Source organism: Microcaecilia unicolor, chromosome 8 (genome assembly GCF_901765095.1).
Source record: "Microcaecilia unicolor chromosome 8, aMicUni1.1, whole genome shotgun sequence".
NCBI lineage: Eukaryota > Metazoa > Chordata > Amphibia > Gymnophiona > Siphonopidae > Microcaecilia > Microcaecilia unicolor.
Window position 1 is genome coordinate 235,412,715 of NC_044038.1, and position 20,437 is coordinate 235,433,151.

Genomic DNA, 20,437 nt, shown 5'->3' on the forward strand with positions numbered 1-20,437 from the left:
TGACCGGTCTGGAGGGTCTAGAGGAAAGAAAATTAGCAGGTAAGATCTAATTTCACCTTGCTTACTTTATTTATTTTTTGTCTATTAGATTGTAAGCTCTTTGAGCAGGGACTGTCTTTCTTCTATGTTTGTACAGCGCTGCGTATGCCTTGTAGCGCTATAGAAATGCTAAATAGTAGTAGTAGTAGTAGTAGAGAGTGGGCGTGGAAGCATTAGCCTGCTAACATGTTATACTTACCACGTGCTAACCAACTAATGCAGAGTTAACCTGTCATGTTAACTTTCTGCAGGTACCATGCGCTAATAGCTATTTTTTTCTCTACTTCTTTTCCTTTTCATAATTTACCTAGTTATGTATACTGCTTGGATTTTCCTTTTAAGAAAAGTGGTATATCAAGTTTCCTATTAAATGCATGACTTGCAGTCTCTCGCTTGCACAGAACCTCCCTCCCCACAGACTTCACCCAATCTCTCTCTTTCTAACTTGACTACCTATTCCCCTCACCTTGTAGGCTGCATTTTTAGAAGGAACATGCTTCCTAATCTCCCACTGCGATGCTGTCATGTAAATTTAAACTACGTGGTAGAGAAATTTCAGGCTGGTCTCACAGTTTTTGTCCCATTAGACTCGAAGCCTTGAAACTCCTGAACATCCTGCACTGCACAGCTCAAGCTTACATAGAGAGCCGAATTGTGGTACAGAAGCAAGGAACTTAACATTTGAGGCAGTGTTACGAAAAACACTAAAATTCAGAGGGCATGAAATCCTTGGCACTAGTGTGCAATTTCTGGGTGCCTGGGATTTGTCGAGCCCTGGTTTAGATAATTACCATTAGTGCTTGGGTGGGGTTCCCCAATATTCATTATGTTCTTTTCACATGTCCTTTGTAATGCCTTTCATAATGTAAGTAGTTATGATCATCACAATTTATAATACTGTTCTACATTTCCTTGTTTTTACTGTATTCATTACCATGTAAGATGCTTTCTTTTACTATGTAAGCCGCACTGGACCTGCTGTATGTGGGAAAGAGCGGGGTACAAATGTAATAAATAAATAAATATTCCCTGCAACATCTTCAGCTTATTCAGAGTACTAAGGTTAAACTCTTTTTACAGTGCACATAAATGTTGTCATACTTATCTGAATTTCACATGAGCAGGGTTCCTTCAGATTTATTTTTCCTTCAGCCCATTGTTGACTCTTCTGGATTCTCCCTCTTACAGTATCACTGTCTCTGGTTTGTATTGTTCTGTGCAGCCTTTCCTTTGTTTCCTGTCTCTTGTGGTTAAGGCATGAGTTTTTGTGTTTTGTTTATATGTTTCATTATGCTCACCTATTGTTAGCTGCCTTGATGTTCTTACCTGAACGTGTGGGTTATAAATCTTTCAGATAAATAAGTGTGAAAGTCATTTTAAGTGTTGCTTTGATTCTATTCCCTTGCTATAGAGGGGATCCTCTGTGTTTATCCCACACCTTTTTGAATTCTGTCACTGTTTGTTTGTTTTTGTCCTCACCATATCCACCTGATGATGATCCTGAGTTTACTTCCAGCTTATGTTGTTAGATAATGAAGGATCTTTCTATTGACTGACTGGTGAAACATGTAATTGCATCTTCTGAAGCCATTTTTGTCAGATTTTTATATGTATTAAAATCATTCTTTTGGTGCTGCAATCATATTCTATTCTGTGCCTGCTTCTGATGCTTAGGTTTTGTTTTTTTTTTTTTTTATCTAGTTTGAAGTACTGAAGAAATATCTTGAGTCTGGTGGAGATATTCTGGTGATGCTAGGAGAGGGTGGAGAATCCAGATATGACACCAATATCAATTTTCTGTTAGAAGAATATGGGATCATGGTGAACAATGGTAAACATATGTCTTAATTTTCTTTTTGCTGGGGGGGGGGGGGGTATTCTTGCTTCTTTTTGAGCTTTCAGCTCAGTGAATACCAGTCCTTGTTTATTTTATAACAGGACACCTAGGATGAGGGTAAGAAAGCACCTACTTCTATTTATAAAATAGTAGCTTCCTTAGCGTCCCTCCGGACCGGACCAGGATTGGACTGTTGGGTTGTGCCCGCTATCAGCAGGTGGAGACTGAGAAAAACTCTGACTCTAGAGAGCCAATAGGAGCCCTGGCCATGTGACCTTAGCCTCAGTATTTTCTCAGTCTCTCAGCAGGTAGGAAGTGAGCCCATTAGTCTCTCTCTCTCTTTTTCTCTATAAGATATTACAGATATATTTGTAATACCTGAGGCTAAGGTCACATGGCCAGGGCTCCTATTGGCTCTCTAGAGTCAGAGTTTTTCTCAGTCTCCACCTGCTGGTAGGCGGGCACAACCCAACAGTCCAATCCTGGTCCGGTCCGGAGGGACTAAAGGAAAGCAAATTAGCAGGTAAGATCTAATTTCTCCGTAAGTAGTGGGCCCAGATATTTACACCTATTTTTCACATACCTGTATAAATTATATTTTATAATCTATGTGCACTCTGCCCATGATTTGCATCCCTGTGCATGCCTACCAGCAAAGTACACACCATCATGCATGGCGTATACTTTTCAACTAGTGAGAATTCTATGAAGGGTCATTATGCTGTCACATCTGTGCATAAATGATTAAAATATCTCAACGTGGGCATATGTATTACCATATAAGGTATGCATCCCTTACAGAATTACTTAAGTGTCTTCACTGGAATTTTTCCCTTTTCTTTACTCCCCTTCTGTGAATCCTAGCCTTTGCTGTCAGCCTGAAAAGCATAGACCGTGGTTCTGTTTGTACCCGAATGTAACTTGAGCTGCATCTGAAGAAGGCATGAGCCAAACTTAACATACGTAAATAAAGTGCCCTAAGGCTGACTAGTAGGTTTTGCTATTAAACAGTGTTTGGTACTCCATCATCCTGGCTGATGAATGCTGCATGAATTTAAGTTAGGTGCAAGTAGTAGTCTTTCAATTGTAAGAAATTTGTAAGATTTGGGGCCCTGTTTACTAAGGCGCACTATTGTTGTTGTTTAGCGCGTGCTAATACTAGAGACACCCATTAGCGTGTGCTAATAATGATAGCATGCCTACACCCTGGCTTAACAAACAGGGCTCTTGGTTTTCAAATATTTTTTGGTATTTAAAAGGCAATAAATACTTATCCCAGTACCATATGGTCTTTGTCTGCCTTTTAGCGCGCCTTGGTAAAAGGACCCCATTGACTTGCAACGTTCCATAGTGACATATGTAACTTAATGTGCTTTGAAAATGAGCTTCCATGACTTTCTCCCCTTAGAGGCTGTGAATGTGGCCTTTGCAGCATCCCTAGCTGATTGGGGCATGGAAGGTCTGATCCAAAAAATGAACTCCTAGCGCTGATTTTTTTTAAAAAACGTTTTCACCAAGGCATGTTATGACTGAAATGATATATATAGGTGTAAGGGACAGTAAAAGAAGAATAATTAGTAAGGATAGATATGTTTGGGAATGTTTTCACTACCAGTTAGAAGTGTAATAATAAGACAAAATTCTCACCTCTTCTCAGAGAAAAATGAAAAAGACCCCATTTATAGACATGGGGAAGAGGACAGAAGAAGAGTTAGACTAGTAAGAGAGATAGTAAGGTTGACAGAGGAAGAGGGATAGACTACATTTTGGTCCACTGAGATTCAAGATTTCAGTCTCTTATTTGACCAAAAGGATTTAAGTAAAAAACTGTGTCCAACCAACGTCGGGATTACCAATGAATTTATTGGGCTCCTGTGTCCCCTAAATCTAGACTTTTGTGGGGAAGGCTGTTAGTAACCCCATCTGACTCCAATCATTGAACCCACTAACCTCCAATCTAAAGTGAGTAACCATGGACCAATTATGGACCAGACAACTCTGTGAGGGGTCTGTCTAGGGATAAACATTTCCCCAGTCAGACCCAAAAGGCTTGTCATTTTATTCTTTCTCTGTATACTTTACTTGATATTCAGTTCTTTATTCCTACTATCTATTACAATTGTATTTTGATTAACCGCCCTTATGCTGCTATTGTATCATAGATATCCTGCTTTCTTGATGCTGTGAATAAGCTCTGTTGTAAGCCACATTCAATTTGAGAATTCTTGGGATAATGTGAGATATATATATATGTCAGAAAAAAATAAACTATGGTAACATAGTGGATGACGGCAGGTATAGATCAGTTATAGTCTATGGTCTGCCCAGTAGGGTTCCAGAGCAGTACCTGCTGCACAGTGCAGGCTTCTTTCCCCATGCCTTAGTTTTTAGGGGGTTGTACCAAGGACCCTTCAGAGCCACTGGGCTGGCTCTATCATTTTGTGAACTTACGGTTTGTTGCACTAGTCTAAAATGTTCTCTTTATCCTTTAAGATGCTGTTGTGAGAAATGTATATTACAAGTATTTCCATCCCAAAGAAGCTCTCGTTTCCAATGGCATTTTGAATAGGTAAGTGCTGCTGATTTCTTAACATCTAAATATGTTTATTAGCCAGAATGTACATGCAGAAGGAGCAAAAAAAGCCTGATGGTGGAAAATAATGGACTCACCAGGAGTGAAACACTGCCATTATTATATAGAGGAACAAGAAGTTTGCAGCTTTGTGCTATGTTGTTCAATAACCAGTTGTATTTAAGGATTTCTATCATTTTATATATCAATAAATGCTTAATGTCTTTTTTTTGTTGTTGTTGTTGTTATCATTATAAGCGGAGATCATAAAGTTATGCTATTTAACTTCTAATTGACTTCATTTTTTATCAGATGTTAACAAGTAGGAGTGACAATCATTTACCTTTCTGTAACATCTTGAAATTCTAGTTAATACCTTGCATATGATTAATTCAAATAGATTTTATGTGAAGCTGTTAATTAACAATCTGTAGATCACCTTCATGGCAAAACTTCCCAAGATGGAGGTATGACACTTATTAGAGCACATTAGGCCCAAACGTGCCAGTAAGAATTGGCCACAAGTTGTAACATCTCAATCGTTATCCAAATTTTAGAGAGATCAGCCGAGCTGCGGGAAAAGCTGTTCCTGGAATAATAGATGAAGACAATAGTGGAAACAACGCACAGTAAGTGGCTGTAGCAGCTCTGATTCAGTGCTTTATTTTTTCCATGCAGTGTATATTTCTACCTAAATGTGAGAATAAAAGAAATAACGTAATGATGGGAAGCTGTTTTATTTAGCTGGGCCTGTCTGTTGCAGTCATAACTTATGTTATAAAACTTCTATGTGCTGTCATAGGAGGAAAAAGCCTCAACAGACTCCTGAAACTCAGCTCTATGGCTGTCACTTCTACGCAGTTCTCTCTGTCATCACAGGCTTAAAAACCCCCTCTTCATTTATTGTTTATACTAGCCGTTCAGCCCGTAAAAACGGGCTAGTATAGGAAAGGGGGGGGGGGTTTGAAAGGCCCCCCTCACCCCGCTGCCGAGTTCGCCGCTGCCGTTCCCCCTCCGAGTTCGCCCCCCTCCCCGGAGCCGTCGCCACCCACCTTCCACCCGGTTGGGCCCTTGCTCCGCTATTGAAACAGCAAGGGCACGCAGCACACAGCTCTACTGCTGAGCTGCCGTGGCCTTCCTTCTTCTTCTCTGCCTGTGTCCCGCCCTCGTGTGACGTAACATCGTCGAGGGCGGGACACAGGCAGAGAAGAAGAAGGAAGGCCGACGGCAGCTCAGCAGAGCTGTGTGCTGCATGCCCTTGCTGTTTCAATAGCGGAGCAAGGGCCCGACCGGGTGGAAGGTGGTTGGCGGTGGCGACTCCAGGTGGGGGGAGCGTTAGCAAGGGCGGTGTCCCTCGCAAATGCGCAGTAGAGACCCTCTCTGTTCTGCCCCCGTCATCACATATTGACACGGGGGCGGGGCAGAGAGGGTCTCTACTGCGCATTTGCGAGTGAATACGACACTCGCCATTTATATATATTGATGTTATATGGAGTCCAAACTGCACTTATCTTAGGTTTGACTCATTGTTGCTGTTTCTTAGCGCTCGGTCTTTCCTTGTCACGGCCGACTCTGGTCCAGGTTTCGGTGTCTTTCCACTGCCTGCTTCAGGGTCCGTGAGCCTGGCATACTGCAACGCATACAAACAATTAATCTTAAATCCTTACAGGTTCCACACATATCTTCTTAACTCCACATACCTGGTATCTCCAGTCCTTTTCAGCGGAAGGAGTCAAAAGACTTCCTACTTCCGTATTTATATTTAAACAGTCATGACGTCATATCCACGCTTACTTCAAAGCTACCGCACTGACTAGAAAAAATGGACCCACTCAATTTTAGTATTTAATCCTCCCGGTTGTATGGTTTGCAAACGGTATATCCACTTCTGCTCCTGTTGTAACAGTATCAGTTTCCTAATGCCACGGATATTCAATGCTGGGCCGTTTACAGTGACCAGCATTGAATATCCTTTTTTTTTGAGGGGGAGGGGGGAGGGACACCGACTCAGCCTTACCCAGCTAAGTGAATATTCAGTACTGGCTGGTTAAGTTTATAGCGGGCAAAGATAGGAATGCTATTTATGCATTCTGATATGGCCACTAAATTTAGCTGGCCAACACTTGAATATTCGTGGATAGCCGGCTATATCACTCTAATATTCAGCGGAAATAACCATCTCGCGCTGAATATTGGTGCTTAGCCGGCCAAGAGCTGTTTCTGGCTGGTTAAATAGCGCTGAATATCAGGGGGCCTCAGGTCCTGTAGTCCATTTGATTCCAGAAACCTCACAGTCCTCTGCTATAGAAGCATTTCTATTAATTTACTCACCACAGAAGTCAATAGTTAGGCCACATCAGCTGAATTTAGCCATTAATATTTAAAGTAAATTTACTAATTGCACTTAGACATGACAACCGATTTTATTGAAACTGAAACTAAGATGTATTTTCAACTTTCCAATATCCATTGCCTTAAAACTGATTATCCAGCTGGAAGAAATGCTGCTTGGTCATGTTATCATCAGTGGGGAGTTATTAATAGAATGGAGAAAGTAAGGGAGGGAGGGGATGGGGGGGGGAAAGGGGGGGGTTGGAATAAAGGGGGGGGGGAATGGGAGGGCAATAGGCATTGCTGGGACTACAGAATGGCACGGTTCTTTAGACTTATTTGTGTAGCCATTACAAAGGCAGTATATTTTGCTGAGCCATCGCTAAATGTTACACTATAAAAAAATTATAACTGTTGGAATACATGCTGGTATGAGTTTCTTTGTAGACGTTATGTAGTCATGTTCTTGTTGAGAATTGTATTTACTCATTTCACAATTAAGTTTTAATAAAAAAAAAAAAAAAGACCTAAACATAAAAACAAGGAGGTGCAATTAGGTATGGAACTCTATATTTACTTGGGGAGGTTAGTTGATCACTCTGCACCACAGTAGAATACTGGTTGTTTTATAATTGTACACCTAACAGTTATGAATGTTCTTTTGTACTATTACGCTTTAACTTTAACAATCGCTGAAATATAAAAAGTTGTAAGGAGGGGAGGGGGGCAGGGGAGGAGAAAATGGAAAAAGTGATTGACGATGTTGAAAATGTTGTTGGAATGTCGATTTGTATACTGCTCCATGTTGTATGAATACTCCAAGTAGAATTGTATTATGCATATCGTCAATAAAAAAGTTTAAACATAAAAAACTGATTATCCAGCATTGAAATGACAGTTCTAACCTCTGTTTTCTTATGGTGGAATATAGTTTTACAATATAGAGAATATAAAGACATTACAAGTACTGTTCTTGTCAATTGTAATTGTAACAGAAAATGGTGACAATTTAAATGTGACAAATTTCTTGCTAAATATTTTCACCTTCCAACTTCTCCTTAATTTTATACGCACTTCTCATGTATGCATTTAGGGCTCTGTTTACTACGCTATGCTATTATAGGCGCGCTAGTGTTTTTAGCATATGCTAACACTAGACAACCATGGAAATAAATGGGTGACCCTAGCATTAGCGCATGCTAAAAAGGCTAGCGAACCTTAGTAAACAGGGCCCTTAGTTTGTTCACGTTGTAAACTTAACTTTCTCATTGTTTGTTACTCATACAATTTTGTACTAAATGATTCTTGTTCATTATTATCACTTTCTAAATTATATTCTTGTAAAATTCAATAAAAATTATAATATAAAAAAACTGCATCTTTATAGCTATCTGTGTATATATAGGTATATAACTATATCAAAAACACTTCCCTTTTGAGTGCATTCTTCCTATAGATGGGGGATCATAATAGATATGTCAGTCTTATGATTTTAATTTGAGTCTTGAATCTTCCCTGCAGGGCTCTCACTTTCGTATATCCGTATGGTGCCACACTAAATGTGATGAAACCAGCTGTGGCTGTTCTGTCCACAGGATCAGTCTGCTTTCCTCTCAATAGACCTATTCTGGCTTTCTACCACTCCAAGGTAAACTGCTTCTGTAAATAGCCTGTATGCCATTCTGCCAGTAGGAGATTATTGCATGAGTACACTGCCTGCTTGAGAATTACTATTAAGCCTTCATTGCAATATTGATTGCTTGTGTAATAATTTTGTTATTTTATTAGGAAGGTTTTGATATAAAATAATAAAGCCCAGTGCTCCAGTCTTTTAAACATTGATTCACAAGTAAACTAACATGATGATGATGATTAAAAATGGGATAATAGAGAAGTATAGTTGTTGTTCAGCATAAGTACAGTGAAACCCTAATTTAGTGTACTTACATTTTTCATGAAAAGGTACAGGAGAGAGCAGTTTATTCACTAATTTCTTCCAGAAACATTAAAAATATATGTATTTGGGAGATTACCAAATGTGTACCATATGGGGTAAACAACACAGATGTTCATGTGCCCTACCTGTATTCTTTGAATTGATGCACTAATAAAATATGACTTCCAGTGTAATATATGTAAAACAAGCCGTTGAGCCCATTAAAATGGGCAAGAAAGCGGTCGGAGCAACGCCGGGTGCAGCTGAGCCACCGCCCAGGAAAGCCGCCCCGGGGGATGGTGACAGAGGAAAGCGCCCGGGTCACAGCAGCGGTGGCGGTGGCAGCAGCTCATCGTACCTGTCGGAGACGAAGTGTGCCTCGGAGCTGCTGTCGGACGATCCCTGCCCGCCCGATGCTTGCCGGTCAACATCGAAACTCGGAAGAGATTTGTGATGTTCTGCGCATGCGCAGCACGGCAATCACTCTTCATTTATATAGTAGGATAGTCTGGAGAAGACTGGTTGATATTGTGAATGGAGATGATTGTAATTTTTAAAGTGATTATAAATTGCTTTTGAGTCGGTGGATAAAGTTAAAATAAGTCAAACAAATACATACAATAATCTGTAGTAGTGGAAGAAAATAACATTACCCTGACCAGTATTTTGATGAGTGATATACTGGAAGAAAGTAGAAATGTTCCAGCTTTCAAAGGCACCTAGCCAAATTAATTACTATCGATAATAATAATGATGATGATTATTCTTTAACATCCCTTCAGATCAGTCCAGTCATGGGTTATGCACTCCTGCCAGCAGATGGAGACTGAGAAGAGCTGACTTTGGAGAACCCTATAACTACCTGTGCAGTCCTTAGTCAGTATTTATTAAGCCCTGATATTCAGACAGCCCAGCTATCTCCCGCGGTCTTCTGTGGTCTGTGCTGAACCCGGATATTCGATTCCGGGCCATTTCTGGTGACAGGCATTGAATATTCAGGGTTTTTTTTTGGCTGACTTGAAGATATCCAGCTATGTCAATATTCAGACATAGCCAGTTATCTTTAAGATTTACCAGGGTTTTGTGGCCAAGCATGACCCCCAAACCCGGTTTAAAAATCGGTGGATAGCCGGTTAAGTGCTTTTTTTTATTTTTTTATTTCTCTCTATTAGAGTCAGCAACACATCAACATTTACACTCCCGACATGAGTAAACAACGTATTTCGTAACATACTACTATGCAACCCTTAAAGAAAAAAACAACAGATTAAATTTATACGTCACACTGAGTCCCCGGTTTCGGTTAAGTGCTTTTTAACTGGTCAGCATCTGTTCTGACTGGTTAAATAGCTTTGAATATTAGGCTGTTAATCTCCAGCAGATGGTGGATGTGATAAACTTGAGCAGTCTGAGCTAGTCTGAATTAACTTGTATTGTGCGAACATGGGGCCTTGCGGTAATGGATTTGATGGCATCAGCAACCAACATGTGAGAAAGAGGAACCCGAATTATAGCTACGTCATGCAAGGTTCCACGTTAGGAGTTACGGACCAAGAAAGGGATCTAGGTGTCGTCGTTGATGATACTTGAAACCTTCTGCTCAGTGTGCTGCTGCGGCTAAGAAAGCAAATAGAATGTTAGGCATTAGGAAAGGAATGGAAAACAAAAATGAGGATGTTAGAATGCCTTTGTATCGCTCCATAGTGTGACCGCACCTCAAATATTGTGTTCAATTCTGGTCGCCGCATCTCAAAAAAGATATAGTAGAATTAGAAAAGGTGCAGAGAAGGGTGACAAGAATGATAAAGGGGATGGGACTACTTCCCCATGAGGAAAGGATGAAGCGACTAGGGCTCTTCAGCTTGGAGAAAAGACGGCTGAGGGGAGATAGGATAGAGGTCTATAAAATAATGAGGAGTGGAATGGGTAGACGTGAAGCGTCTGTTTACACTTTCCAAAAGTACTAGGACTAGGGAGCATGTGATGAAGCTACAAAGTAGTAAATTTAAAACGAATCGGAGAAAATATTTCTTCACTCAATGTGTAATTAAACTCTGGAATTTGTTGCCAGAGAATATGGTAAAGGCGGTTAGCTTAGCAGAGTTTTAAAAAGGTTTGGACGGCATCCTAAAGGAAAAGTCCATAGACCATTATTAAATTGGACGGGGAAAATCCACTATCCTTAAAAAAAAGTTCCAGAATCGATGCCCACAAAAGGAGCACAATTACAACCCTGGAACCAGTTCTCAAAATATGACACAATAACATAATCCATTGAAGTAGATCTTTTATGAGACTGAAACATGGTACTAGATAGTCTGCCTGAATATCCCCTCTTCTGCAGCTGCACCCTTTCAAGAGCCAGGCCATAAGACAGAATGGAGACTAGTCCGACATGTGCACAGGCCCCCAGACCAAAAAGTCCAGAGTCACTGGGAACCTGAGAGTAAGCACAAGAAAGAGAGATGTACTGTAATTCAAAGGGAGAGAAGGTTCCTGGGTTAGTCCATCTAGCTTTGATATGGAAATACTGACTGAGGACTGCACAGGATGGTTGTAGGATTCTTGGAAGTTTATGCTTCTCAGTCTCTATCTGCCAGTAGTAGTGCATAATCCATGAGTCTGGACCAGTATGGAGGGACTAAAGGAAAGAAAATTAGCAGGTAAGATCTAATTTCTTTTTATTGTGGCTTCCTGCAAGCCTGCTAGATGCTGTTGGTTAGATTTGGGGCTCTAAATATTTAGCATTCATTTATTTAAAAACTTATTTTGCTTAATCCATAGTTCTTATTGGATTACATAATTACATACATAATATAAAAACAAACTAGACATTACAAAATGACATCACAAAATAAATGTCATGAATTATCAAAGTCCCAAAGCAGATACTAGATCATCATTCATTACCCCATCTGTAGGGTTGCATAAACATCAATGTTTTAAGCTCCCTTTTAAACTATACCATTTCTGATTCTGAGAGGCAACTTATTCCAGTAAACTGGTCCAGTAATATAAAATATTCATCAGATCGTATTAACATGCAGAGATGGAATATCAAGTAGTTTCTGAGTTGCTGATCTTAAACAGTCAATTTGGCTGCTAAATATGAAGCCTTGTCACCAGTATCTCTGAGACTTGTTGTGTAAGAATCTTAAAAATCAAACAAGTAATTTGTAAATTGAACACTGTACTCATTGGGCAGCCAGTGTAAACTTTTCAATATAGGAGTGTTTGAACCGACTGTTCCCAGTCAAAACTAGCCACTGAATTCTGTACTGTTTGTAATGTCTTATTTTAGTTCTTTGGATTCCAAGGAACAATGCATTAACATAATTCAAAACAAGGAGAAATTAAACTCTATACAACAGTTCTAAAATTATGCTGCTTCAATAGATTCTTTAATCTTCTTATTAATCTCAATTTAACATAAACGTTTCTAATGATCTTAAGTACATGTATTTTCATTGTCAAACCTTCATCAAGCATAACACCTAAATCTCTCAATTTTCAGACAATAGGTATTTATTTTATTTATTTATTAGCATTTATTTACCGCCTTTTTGAAGGAATTCACTCAAGGCGGTGTACAGTAAGAATAGATCAAGCATGAGCAATAGGCAATTACAGCAGTAAAAAAATTCAAGTAACAATATGAAGTATGGCATGGTATACTACTTGCAATGACTACACAATACGTAATAGAACATTATAATTGGTAGTGAAGGGTAAGGCAAAGTTGTAACATATAGATGAGTAAGAAAGTAGGAAGAATTAGAAAGTTGCACATGAGGTGAGAGAGATGGTTAAATATCATCTCAGCTAGGGTAGGAGTGGATAAACATGTCCCGCTGCAGTATGTGCAGCCCGAGTCAATCCTTGTGTATGTGTGTGTGAGTGAGTTACTTCTTCCATTAAAGGCTTGGTTGAAGAGCCAAGCTTTCACCTGCTTCCTGAAGTAGAGATAGTCTTGTGTTAAGCGGAGCCTTTCAGGCAATGCATTCCAGAGTGTGGGGGCTACTCCGGAGAAGGCTCGCTTGCGGGTATCACATCGTGTAATGTCTTTTGGAGAGGGTGTAGTTAGTGAAAGTCCTTGGGAGGACCTTAGTGTTCTTGGCGGTGTGTGGAGGATCATCCTATTCTTTAGATACTCAGGATCATTTCCTTTCAGGGCCTTGAAGACCAGACATAGAGTTTTAAATTTAGCCCTGTATTGTACTGGTAGCCAATGAAGTTTTTGCAAAAATGGTGTGATGTGGTCACATCGCTTGCAACCTTCTATGAGTCTTGCTGCTGCCTTGATTCATTATCATACTGAAACATTGTTGGAATGTCAGGTGAATCATAAATTGTCAATAATTAAATCTTCCTTAGCGTCCCTCCGGACCGGACCAGGATTGGACTGATGGGTTGTGCTCGCCTACCAGCAGGTGGAGACTGAGAAAAAACTCTGACTCTAGAGAGCCAATAGGAGCCCTGGTCATGTGACCTTAGCCTCAGTATTTTCTCAGTCTCCCAGCAGGTAGGAAGTGAGCCCATTAGTCTCTCTCCTTTTCTCTTTAGATATTACAGATATTTGTGATATTTCTTCTGTGCCTGGAATCTTATTTAGAGGCTTGACAGGGTTTCCTTTCTCTTCTTTCTTTGACAGCCTCGGGGGTGTTAAACTCGGGTGTCTCGAGTCCACCCCCCTTCCTCCCCATCTCCCTGGCTTAGCAGGGAAGGGCCGTCCCTTTCTCTGGAAAGGTGTACCGTCTTTGGGAGAGGCAGCCACTTTTAACAGGTAGCTGCTTTAAAAGAATTAAAGCAAATAAAAGGAAATTCAAAGAAGCAGCCTTTCTTTCCCCAGACTTCTAACGAGCAGGCAGCTCCAGTGTTTTATTATGATTGAGGGGTTATAAAAAAAAAAAAAAAACAGAAGAAAATAATTCAGTATCTGGGACTTTAAACAGCGATTTTTCTCGTCAGATTTAATTTTCTCCATTTTCTTGCGTTTTGGTGGCGGCAGTTTAAACAAATGAAAAAAAAAAAAAAAAAAGAAAGGTGCGAACCGCGTAAGCGCGGCCACCTGTTTTTTCCGATATGGCTTAAAAGTTCAAACAGCTGCTGTCGGTCAGCGTCGCGCAGTTCACGCAGCCGGAACGTGTAAATTTTTGCTCTCCCTTCAAGGTTTCTTCGGGTCCGGTGCTGCCTCCGGTTTTTTCGGGGCCTTTTTCGCCGGCTGTTGTTTCTTCGCCGTTCCACTGGGCTCCGCTTGTTCGGAGGTGTCGGGCGCGCTGTCGACGATCGCCACGGGGCCAGTCGCGCGAACGGTGGCCATTTTGTTTCTCCCTCCGTCTTATCAGTCGAGGATCTCTCTGCTGAAGGTAAGGCTGCAGTTCATAGAGCAGTTCGGCTCCAAGATGTGTACACTTTTGTATGTGCTGAACGGCGTATTCTAAAATGCTCTTCACATCAGCAGGCAATATTTGGTTGAAAGGGGGCTCCTTTCGTATATGGATATATAACAAGCTTTTCTTCTTTTAAATTTCTATGTATCACGGGGCTGTTAACACTAGTTTTTTCTGGTGCTCAGTCATTTTTCATTGCCTGGTGGAAAATCTACATCTTATCATAATATCATAATTCATTTCAAGCATTTTCCTCAATAGCTGTAGTATTATACAGTGTTTTAAGAACTTTAGAAACTTTCTCTATAGGCATAGAGTAAATTTCTGTCTTTCTCATTCCCTGGTGAATAGGACTACATTGCCTAAGAGTCAATTGATTGGTACTTTGCAATTCTGACCATAATATCTTAGTTCCTTTCAAGCATTTTACTCCATGCCTATGATGTTATATAGGGTTTTAAGAACTTAACAGACACACTCTCAATGGCTGTAGTTTTCTTTTTCAGACTTTAAGAAGCCTTCTCTAGAGGCATACAGTGGATTGTTCAGATGCCATGGGGATATATCAGCTCTTTCATATTCTCTGAGGGACAGTCCTGTCTACCAAGCTCCCAATCACTCAGCTGCCTTAGCAGGCATGCTTTATTCATGTCTTCCCTTCTTTTCCAACTGCCTTGAAGTCTCTCATATTTCATTTTAGCTTTCTTCTGGGTTTTACAGGACATATGGTCACTTAGAGAATAAAGTCATCCTTTCATTTTGCATATTTCCCACTTAAAGATAGTGGAAGGTCCTCAAACCATCTACTCGTGTTTGTCTCTACTCTATCAGTTCAGCATTGGCAGATTATAAACATCCTGGTTTGGTCCAGTATGCCTATACATACCATCTGCTATCTCTTCCTCTTCCTTAGAGACCTGATGTTATATCAAGCTTTCTTGAATTCAGATACAGTCTTGTCTACACTGCCTTCACCAAGTGGCTGTGGCACAACTTCACTTTTTTCGTTACAGGTATTTGCCAAGTTTGTCCTTTTTCATTTTCATTCTATGCGCCTTCACTCCAGAGTGTTCTTTCAATTGGAAGGGGATTCACTCACTTCCTGTGTATTTTTGCCATAGGTACATAAGTATGGTTATGCTGGGTAAGGCCTAAAGTCCATCAAGTCCAGCATTCATATCTAATGGGCATAGGTACATAAGTTTTGCCATTCTGGGAAAGCTCAAATGTCCACCTTTCTACAACCAGAACAGCAGAAAAAAAAAAAAAAAAGAAACCTCTCACGAGAGTATCGAACAGAAATCTCTGCTCCAAAAGCAAGGCTTTGCAGTAATTCTGCAAACTAACGCATACAATATTTGCCATGGCTGTTCACCACTAGGAACACCGGGGACCCTGGGCCTAGGTTCGGTGTTTTAACCTGAAACAAGCTCAACATTCATATCTATTGGGTGTGAGTCTGGTACTACTACTACTACTACTTAACATTTCTAGAGCGCTACTAGGGTTACGCAGCGCTGTACAAATTAACAAAGAAGGACGTTCCCTGCTCAAAGGAGCGTACAATCTACATCTCAGTGAGGGAGGACGCATGACCGTGGTATGTGGATTAGGGAGATCCAAGAAATTACAGGCCGGTGAATCAGACGTTCATACTGGGACAATTTTTTTCTGTCCGGAGCGTACTACCATAGCTGGTGGACTCCTATATTCAGAACTTTCTATATTCAGAACTTACCCAACTATGGAACGCCATAGAGATAGGGTTGGAGTTTGTAGCCCTATTTAACTGGTGTCCTTGGTCACCCTTCCTCTTCTCCTCAGGATCCAGAGATTGGCTAGTTTTTTGCTTATGCATTAACCGGGCATTTTCAGCAGTACTCTCTCTTCCGTTCTTTTATAGATCTAAGAGGATGTTCATTGCGCTCTTAGGGTCATTTCATTCTTACCTAGACGACTGCCTAATTGGAGAAAGTCTTATCAGCAGAGTTCTCAGGTCACGCACCGGGTGTTGCATTTCTCTAGGTCTCTAGGTTGGGTGGTGATTGTAGCCAGGCCTCTCATTTGATCTCTCATTTGATCTCTCATCAGATATCTCTGATTTTCTCTTTGTTTAGTCAGGTGGGCGCACAGTCTTTTGTCTCCTCTGCAAACATCCCAGTTTATATTTTTCTTGGTGACCTTGGGCCTTCGGCCATTTCCTCGCTCTATTCTGCAGAATGCAATTTTACTTTCTAATGCCCAAGAAGGAATTTTCCTTCATCCTATTGCGAATCTCAGGGTCATCAATCGCGCTATTTAAGTGTCATCTAGTTATCTCAAGAACCTTAGTTCTGTCATTGGGATGCTTCGTGCAGTACACTTTTTGGCAGAAGCTTGTTTGTATATATTTTTTTCTGGGGGACCTCAGCAATTCGTTTTACCTTCGGGTGAATTTTGTTTTCCCTACTGACAAACAAGGCACAGAGAGCTATGTTGGTCCTTGCCATGGCAATGGATTATGTCATCCGCCAAGGAGGAGTTAAGAGTATACTCTTGAGTTTGTAGTCATTTTTTCTTAGTTGTCTCACCCTGCATTTAGGTGAATGGACTCTCATTTTTTCAGCCTTACTTCCTCACTGCGACACTTCAGGGCTATCTCTTTTTGCCTTCAGGCTCACGAACGTTTCTTGCTTCTTCCGTTCAGCAACAGTCTTGACGGAGACAGGGACAGATGCCAACGTCCAGCAGGGGTTTTTCAACCTTCTATATGCGTTTCTTCCGTCATCCCACTAGGTGTTCACGCAGAACCAAGGCACCTTTCTACATCCGGACCCCCAGTCACTCAAACTTATGGCGTGGTTAATGGGTCCGCAACGTCTTTGATATTTTCGCAGGAAGTACTTCAAGTTTTAATTGCTTCCAGACAGAAATCTACATTAAAGTCCTATCAATCAAAGGGGCGACGGTTCACTCTGTGGTGCTCCTCTCGCCACTTCATTCCACAAACAGTATCCATTTCGCATGTTTTGGAATATCTTCTGCATCTTGCGAAATCTGGTCTGTCTTACTCATCCATTAGAGTTCATTTGGCAGCTCTATCAGTGATGCATGATACTGTTGACAACCGCACGCTTATGCAGCATCCACTGTCAAGGCGGTTTTCTTAAAGGAGTCCTGCACCTGTACCCCCCGCTTCGTTCACCAGCTAGGTGAACTAGGTGAACAGACTCTTAAAGTTCTGTTTTCTAGTAGCCATAACTTTTTCTATAAAGTTTTCCTCTTCAAGCAGTGTTTCCCAGTAGCCATTGCAGCAAGTAGATCTATGTGTGGAATACTTCTACGGTTGGTAACTTCTTTTCAGTCTGCTGTAGTTTAAAGTTTTCACCTTTCCCAATCGTTTTTTTTTCTTATTGGTTTTGTCCTCCTAGCCAGTAGGCGTAAAAGTTTTTCATTGTTTCTAACCCGCTATATCGTGAAGGATCAAGGAAATGAGAATGTCTATTTCTCTTCTCGCTGAGAGGGCAGTTCCACAGCGTATTACAACATATTCCACAACTTCAGAAGCGGGCTCTCTTCTTACTACGGCGATTTTTGGTGCTCTCGGTGCACATTGGTAAGTTGGCAACTTAGTCCTAGTTTCATTTTATTTTGCTCATTGGGACACACTACATGTTAGTTGTCGCCAGGTGGCCTATGCAGCATGAACATTTCTCTGCAGTTTTCATAGGGTCCCTCCCTTCAGATTACTGCTTTGGTACTTCCCATCAGTCCAATCCTGGTCCGGTCCGGAGGGACGCTAAGGAAGGAGAAATTAGATCTTACCTGCTAATTTGCTTTCCTTTAGTCCCTCCGGACCGGACCAGGCCCCTCCCATGTTCTCTCTACTCTTTAGCTTCTTTTATTAAGTAGGAAGTGTATTCAGTAGGAAGTGTATTCATTCCTTTACGATTCGTGGAACAATACTATATATATACAGAACTTTACGTGGTCTATATCACTTCTCTGGTGGTTGCTGGTGAGCTCAATTGCTGGAATCTATCTATAAAACCTTAAATACGCCATACCACTTCTCTGGTGAGAGTTGTGGCTGAGCTCAGTTGCTGGAATATCTATAAAACCTTAAATATGATTTACCACTTTTCTGGTGAGAGTTGCTGGTAAGCTCAGTTGATGGAATATATATAAAATCTTAAGTGGGCCATACCACTTCTCTGGTGAGAGTTGCTAGTGAGCTACAAGACAAGTGAGCCATACCACTTCTCTGGGGAGAGTTGCTGGTGAGCTATATTATACGTGAGCCATACCACTTCTCAGGGGAGAGTTGCTGTTGAGCTATTTTACATGTGAGCCATATCGCTTCTCTGGTGAGAGTTGCTGGTGAGCTATAGTACAAGTGAGCCATACCACTTCTCTGGTGAGAGTTGCTGGTGAGCTGTAATACATATCAGGCCATACCACTTCTCTGGTGAGAGTTGCTGGTGAGCTCTGATACTTGGCATTGCCAAGTGCTTTGTGGCTGCTAGGATTCCATACGGCACAGAAGGTCTTTCTTTCTTTCCTGCTTTGTTATTCAAATACTGAGGCTAAGGTCACATGACCAGGGCTCCTATTGGCTCTCTAGAGTCAGAGTTTTTTCTCAGTCTCCACCTGCTGGTAGGCGAGCACAACCCATCAGTCCAATCCTGGTCCGGTCCGGAGGGACTAAAGGAAAGCAAATTAGCAGGTAAGATCTAATTTCTCCTTAGTTTTACTAATATTTAATTTCAAACAATTAATAGATTGCATTATTAACTTCAATTTAGCAAATGTATCTTGAACACTTTTCTCCAGTGGGATTACAAATTGTATGTTGTATGCATATAGTCTGAATTGTATGCCAAAACAATTTAATAATCAACAGAGATATTCAAAAAAACATTAAAAAGAATGGCAGACAGGCATGATCCTTGTGGGACACCCGTTGCTGATGGCTTCTGACACGTCATTACCTTGTATAACAGAAAACCCTCTATCTTCCAAAAAAGATTCAAACCATTTTAATGCTGTACCACATAATCCAGTTGCTTGTAATCTATTTATCATGATAGTGTGATTTATGGTGCTAAATGCTGTAGAAACATCTAAAATCACCAATAAAAAACACTCTCTATTACTAAAACCAGCATGTACTACATCAAAAAATGCTATTATTATTATTACTATTAATAATACAGATGGATTATCTCATTTGAAAATTGCTCCTTTCACCTCAGTGCAGCCAAAAGTACAATGCATATTTTTGCCTGTCGAAAAGGGTCTGGGTTGAGTTTAGAGCATGGAAAAGAAAGTATGTGTAGGGATTTCATTTTGAAATCTATGCATTCACTTGCACTGTAGGAAAGCAAGTTTTAAAATCTACAAGTGTGTTTCTGCCCATGGTCTGTGTGTAACCCATATTCTCAAAGAGAAATTCTGTGTGGTGTTTCCTTGGAAAAAACGAGCTTCCAGCTCCCTGCGGCTTTTCAGAATTACTATAATAGAGTCTTGTTTCTTAATGTGAACAATGAATGATTTTGTTTTCTTTAAGGAAATGTTATTTGGATGTAGTTTTCTAAAATCTCCTTTTGTAACTTTCTTCACTTTTTTTAATGACCGGTGTCGCATTCTAACATCTTTACCCAATTAACCTGTCTTTAACCAGATATCTTTTTCTTTGTGTTTAGCTGGAGGAAATTATAGACAAAATGCTGGAGGAGGAAGCTGAAAGCAGTGGTAGAATCTCTGTCAGGGCCGAGAAAAGGATTAGAAAGAAGATATTTAAACTGTTTGAGAGAAACGAGGTAGGGAAGAAAATAGTAATAGAGAAAGAAGGTATGATTAGATGTAATACTTTAGAGCCCATAGTCTCTTTTAGTGCCATAGAACTAGTCGATCCTTGCATTTTTGCCGCTATCCTGCTGCACGTTCCTGCTCCCTTCCTCCTCCCTTGCTGATGTCCTCCCATCTCAGCGCTAGGAGCAGCACATTTGGCCATGTCTTCCTATTCTGCCTGGGATTTCAACTGCTGTTTTGAACTGTGCAACTGTACAAAGTCCCATGAGATTCAGAGCAGCAAGTGGGCTCTTGGTGACCAAGGAGCATATGACTGAAAGTGCTATTGCTCTTGTCTCCCTCCTGCTGTATCAAGTCTAGAACCCACAGGGGAAGATAGTGTGTGATTTGATGAACGCCTGTGAAAGATGATAGCTGTCATGATTGGAGCTTGCTAGGAAAGGGAATGGGAGAAAGTGAGGCAGAGCTGGATTTTACTCTGAGGACCTGCTAGATGCTAGGAGCATGTACTCTGTAATAGATACTGCAGTAACCACACT

General features: G+C 40.8%; 1 protein-coding gene across 2 annotated transcripts in view; it reads left to right on the forward strand.

Annotated features, from left to right (window-relative positions):
• IFT52 (intraflagellar transport 52) overlaps positions 1 to 20,437 on the forward strand; it is a 52,605-nt gene that overhangs the window by 15,823 nt on the left and 16,345 nt on the right. The window contains exons 4-8 of one of the 2 annotated variants that reach the window (XM_030212596.1): positions 1,741 to 1,870; positions 4,370 to 4,445; positions 5,006 to 5,077; positions 8,301 to 8,427; positions 19,790 to 19,906. In XM_030212596.1, coding sequence (XP_030068456.1) covers positions 1,741 to 1,870; positions 4,370 to 4,445; positions 5,006 to 5,077; positions 8,301 to 8,427; positions 19,790 to 19,906 — 522 coding nt within the window. The remainder of the gene's footprint in view (positions 1 to 1,740; positions 1,871 to 4,369; positions 4,446 to 5,005; positions 5,078 to 8,300; positions 8,428 to 19,789; positions 19,907 to 20,437) is intronic. The other variant, XM_030212597.1, reaches the window with a different exon arrangement.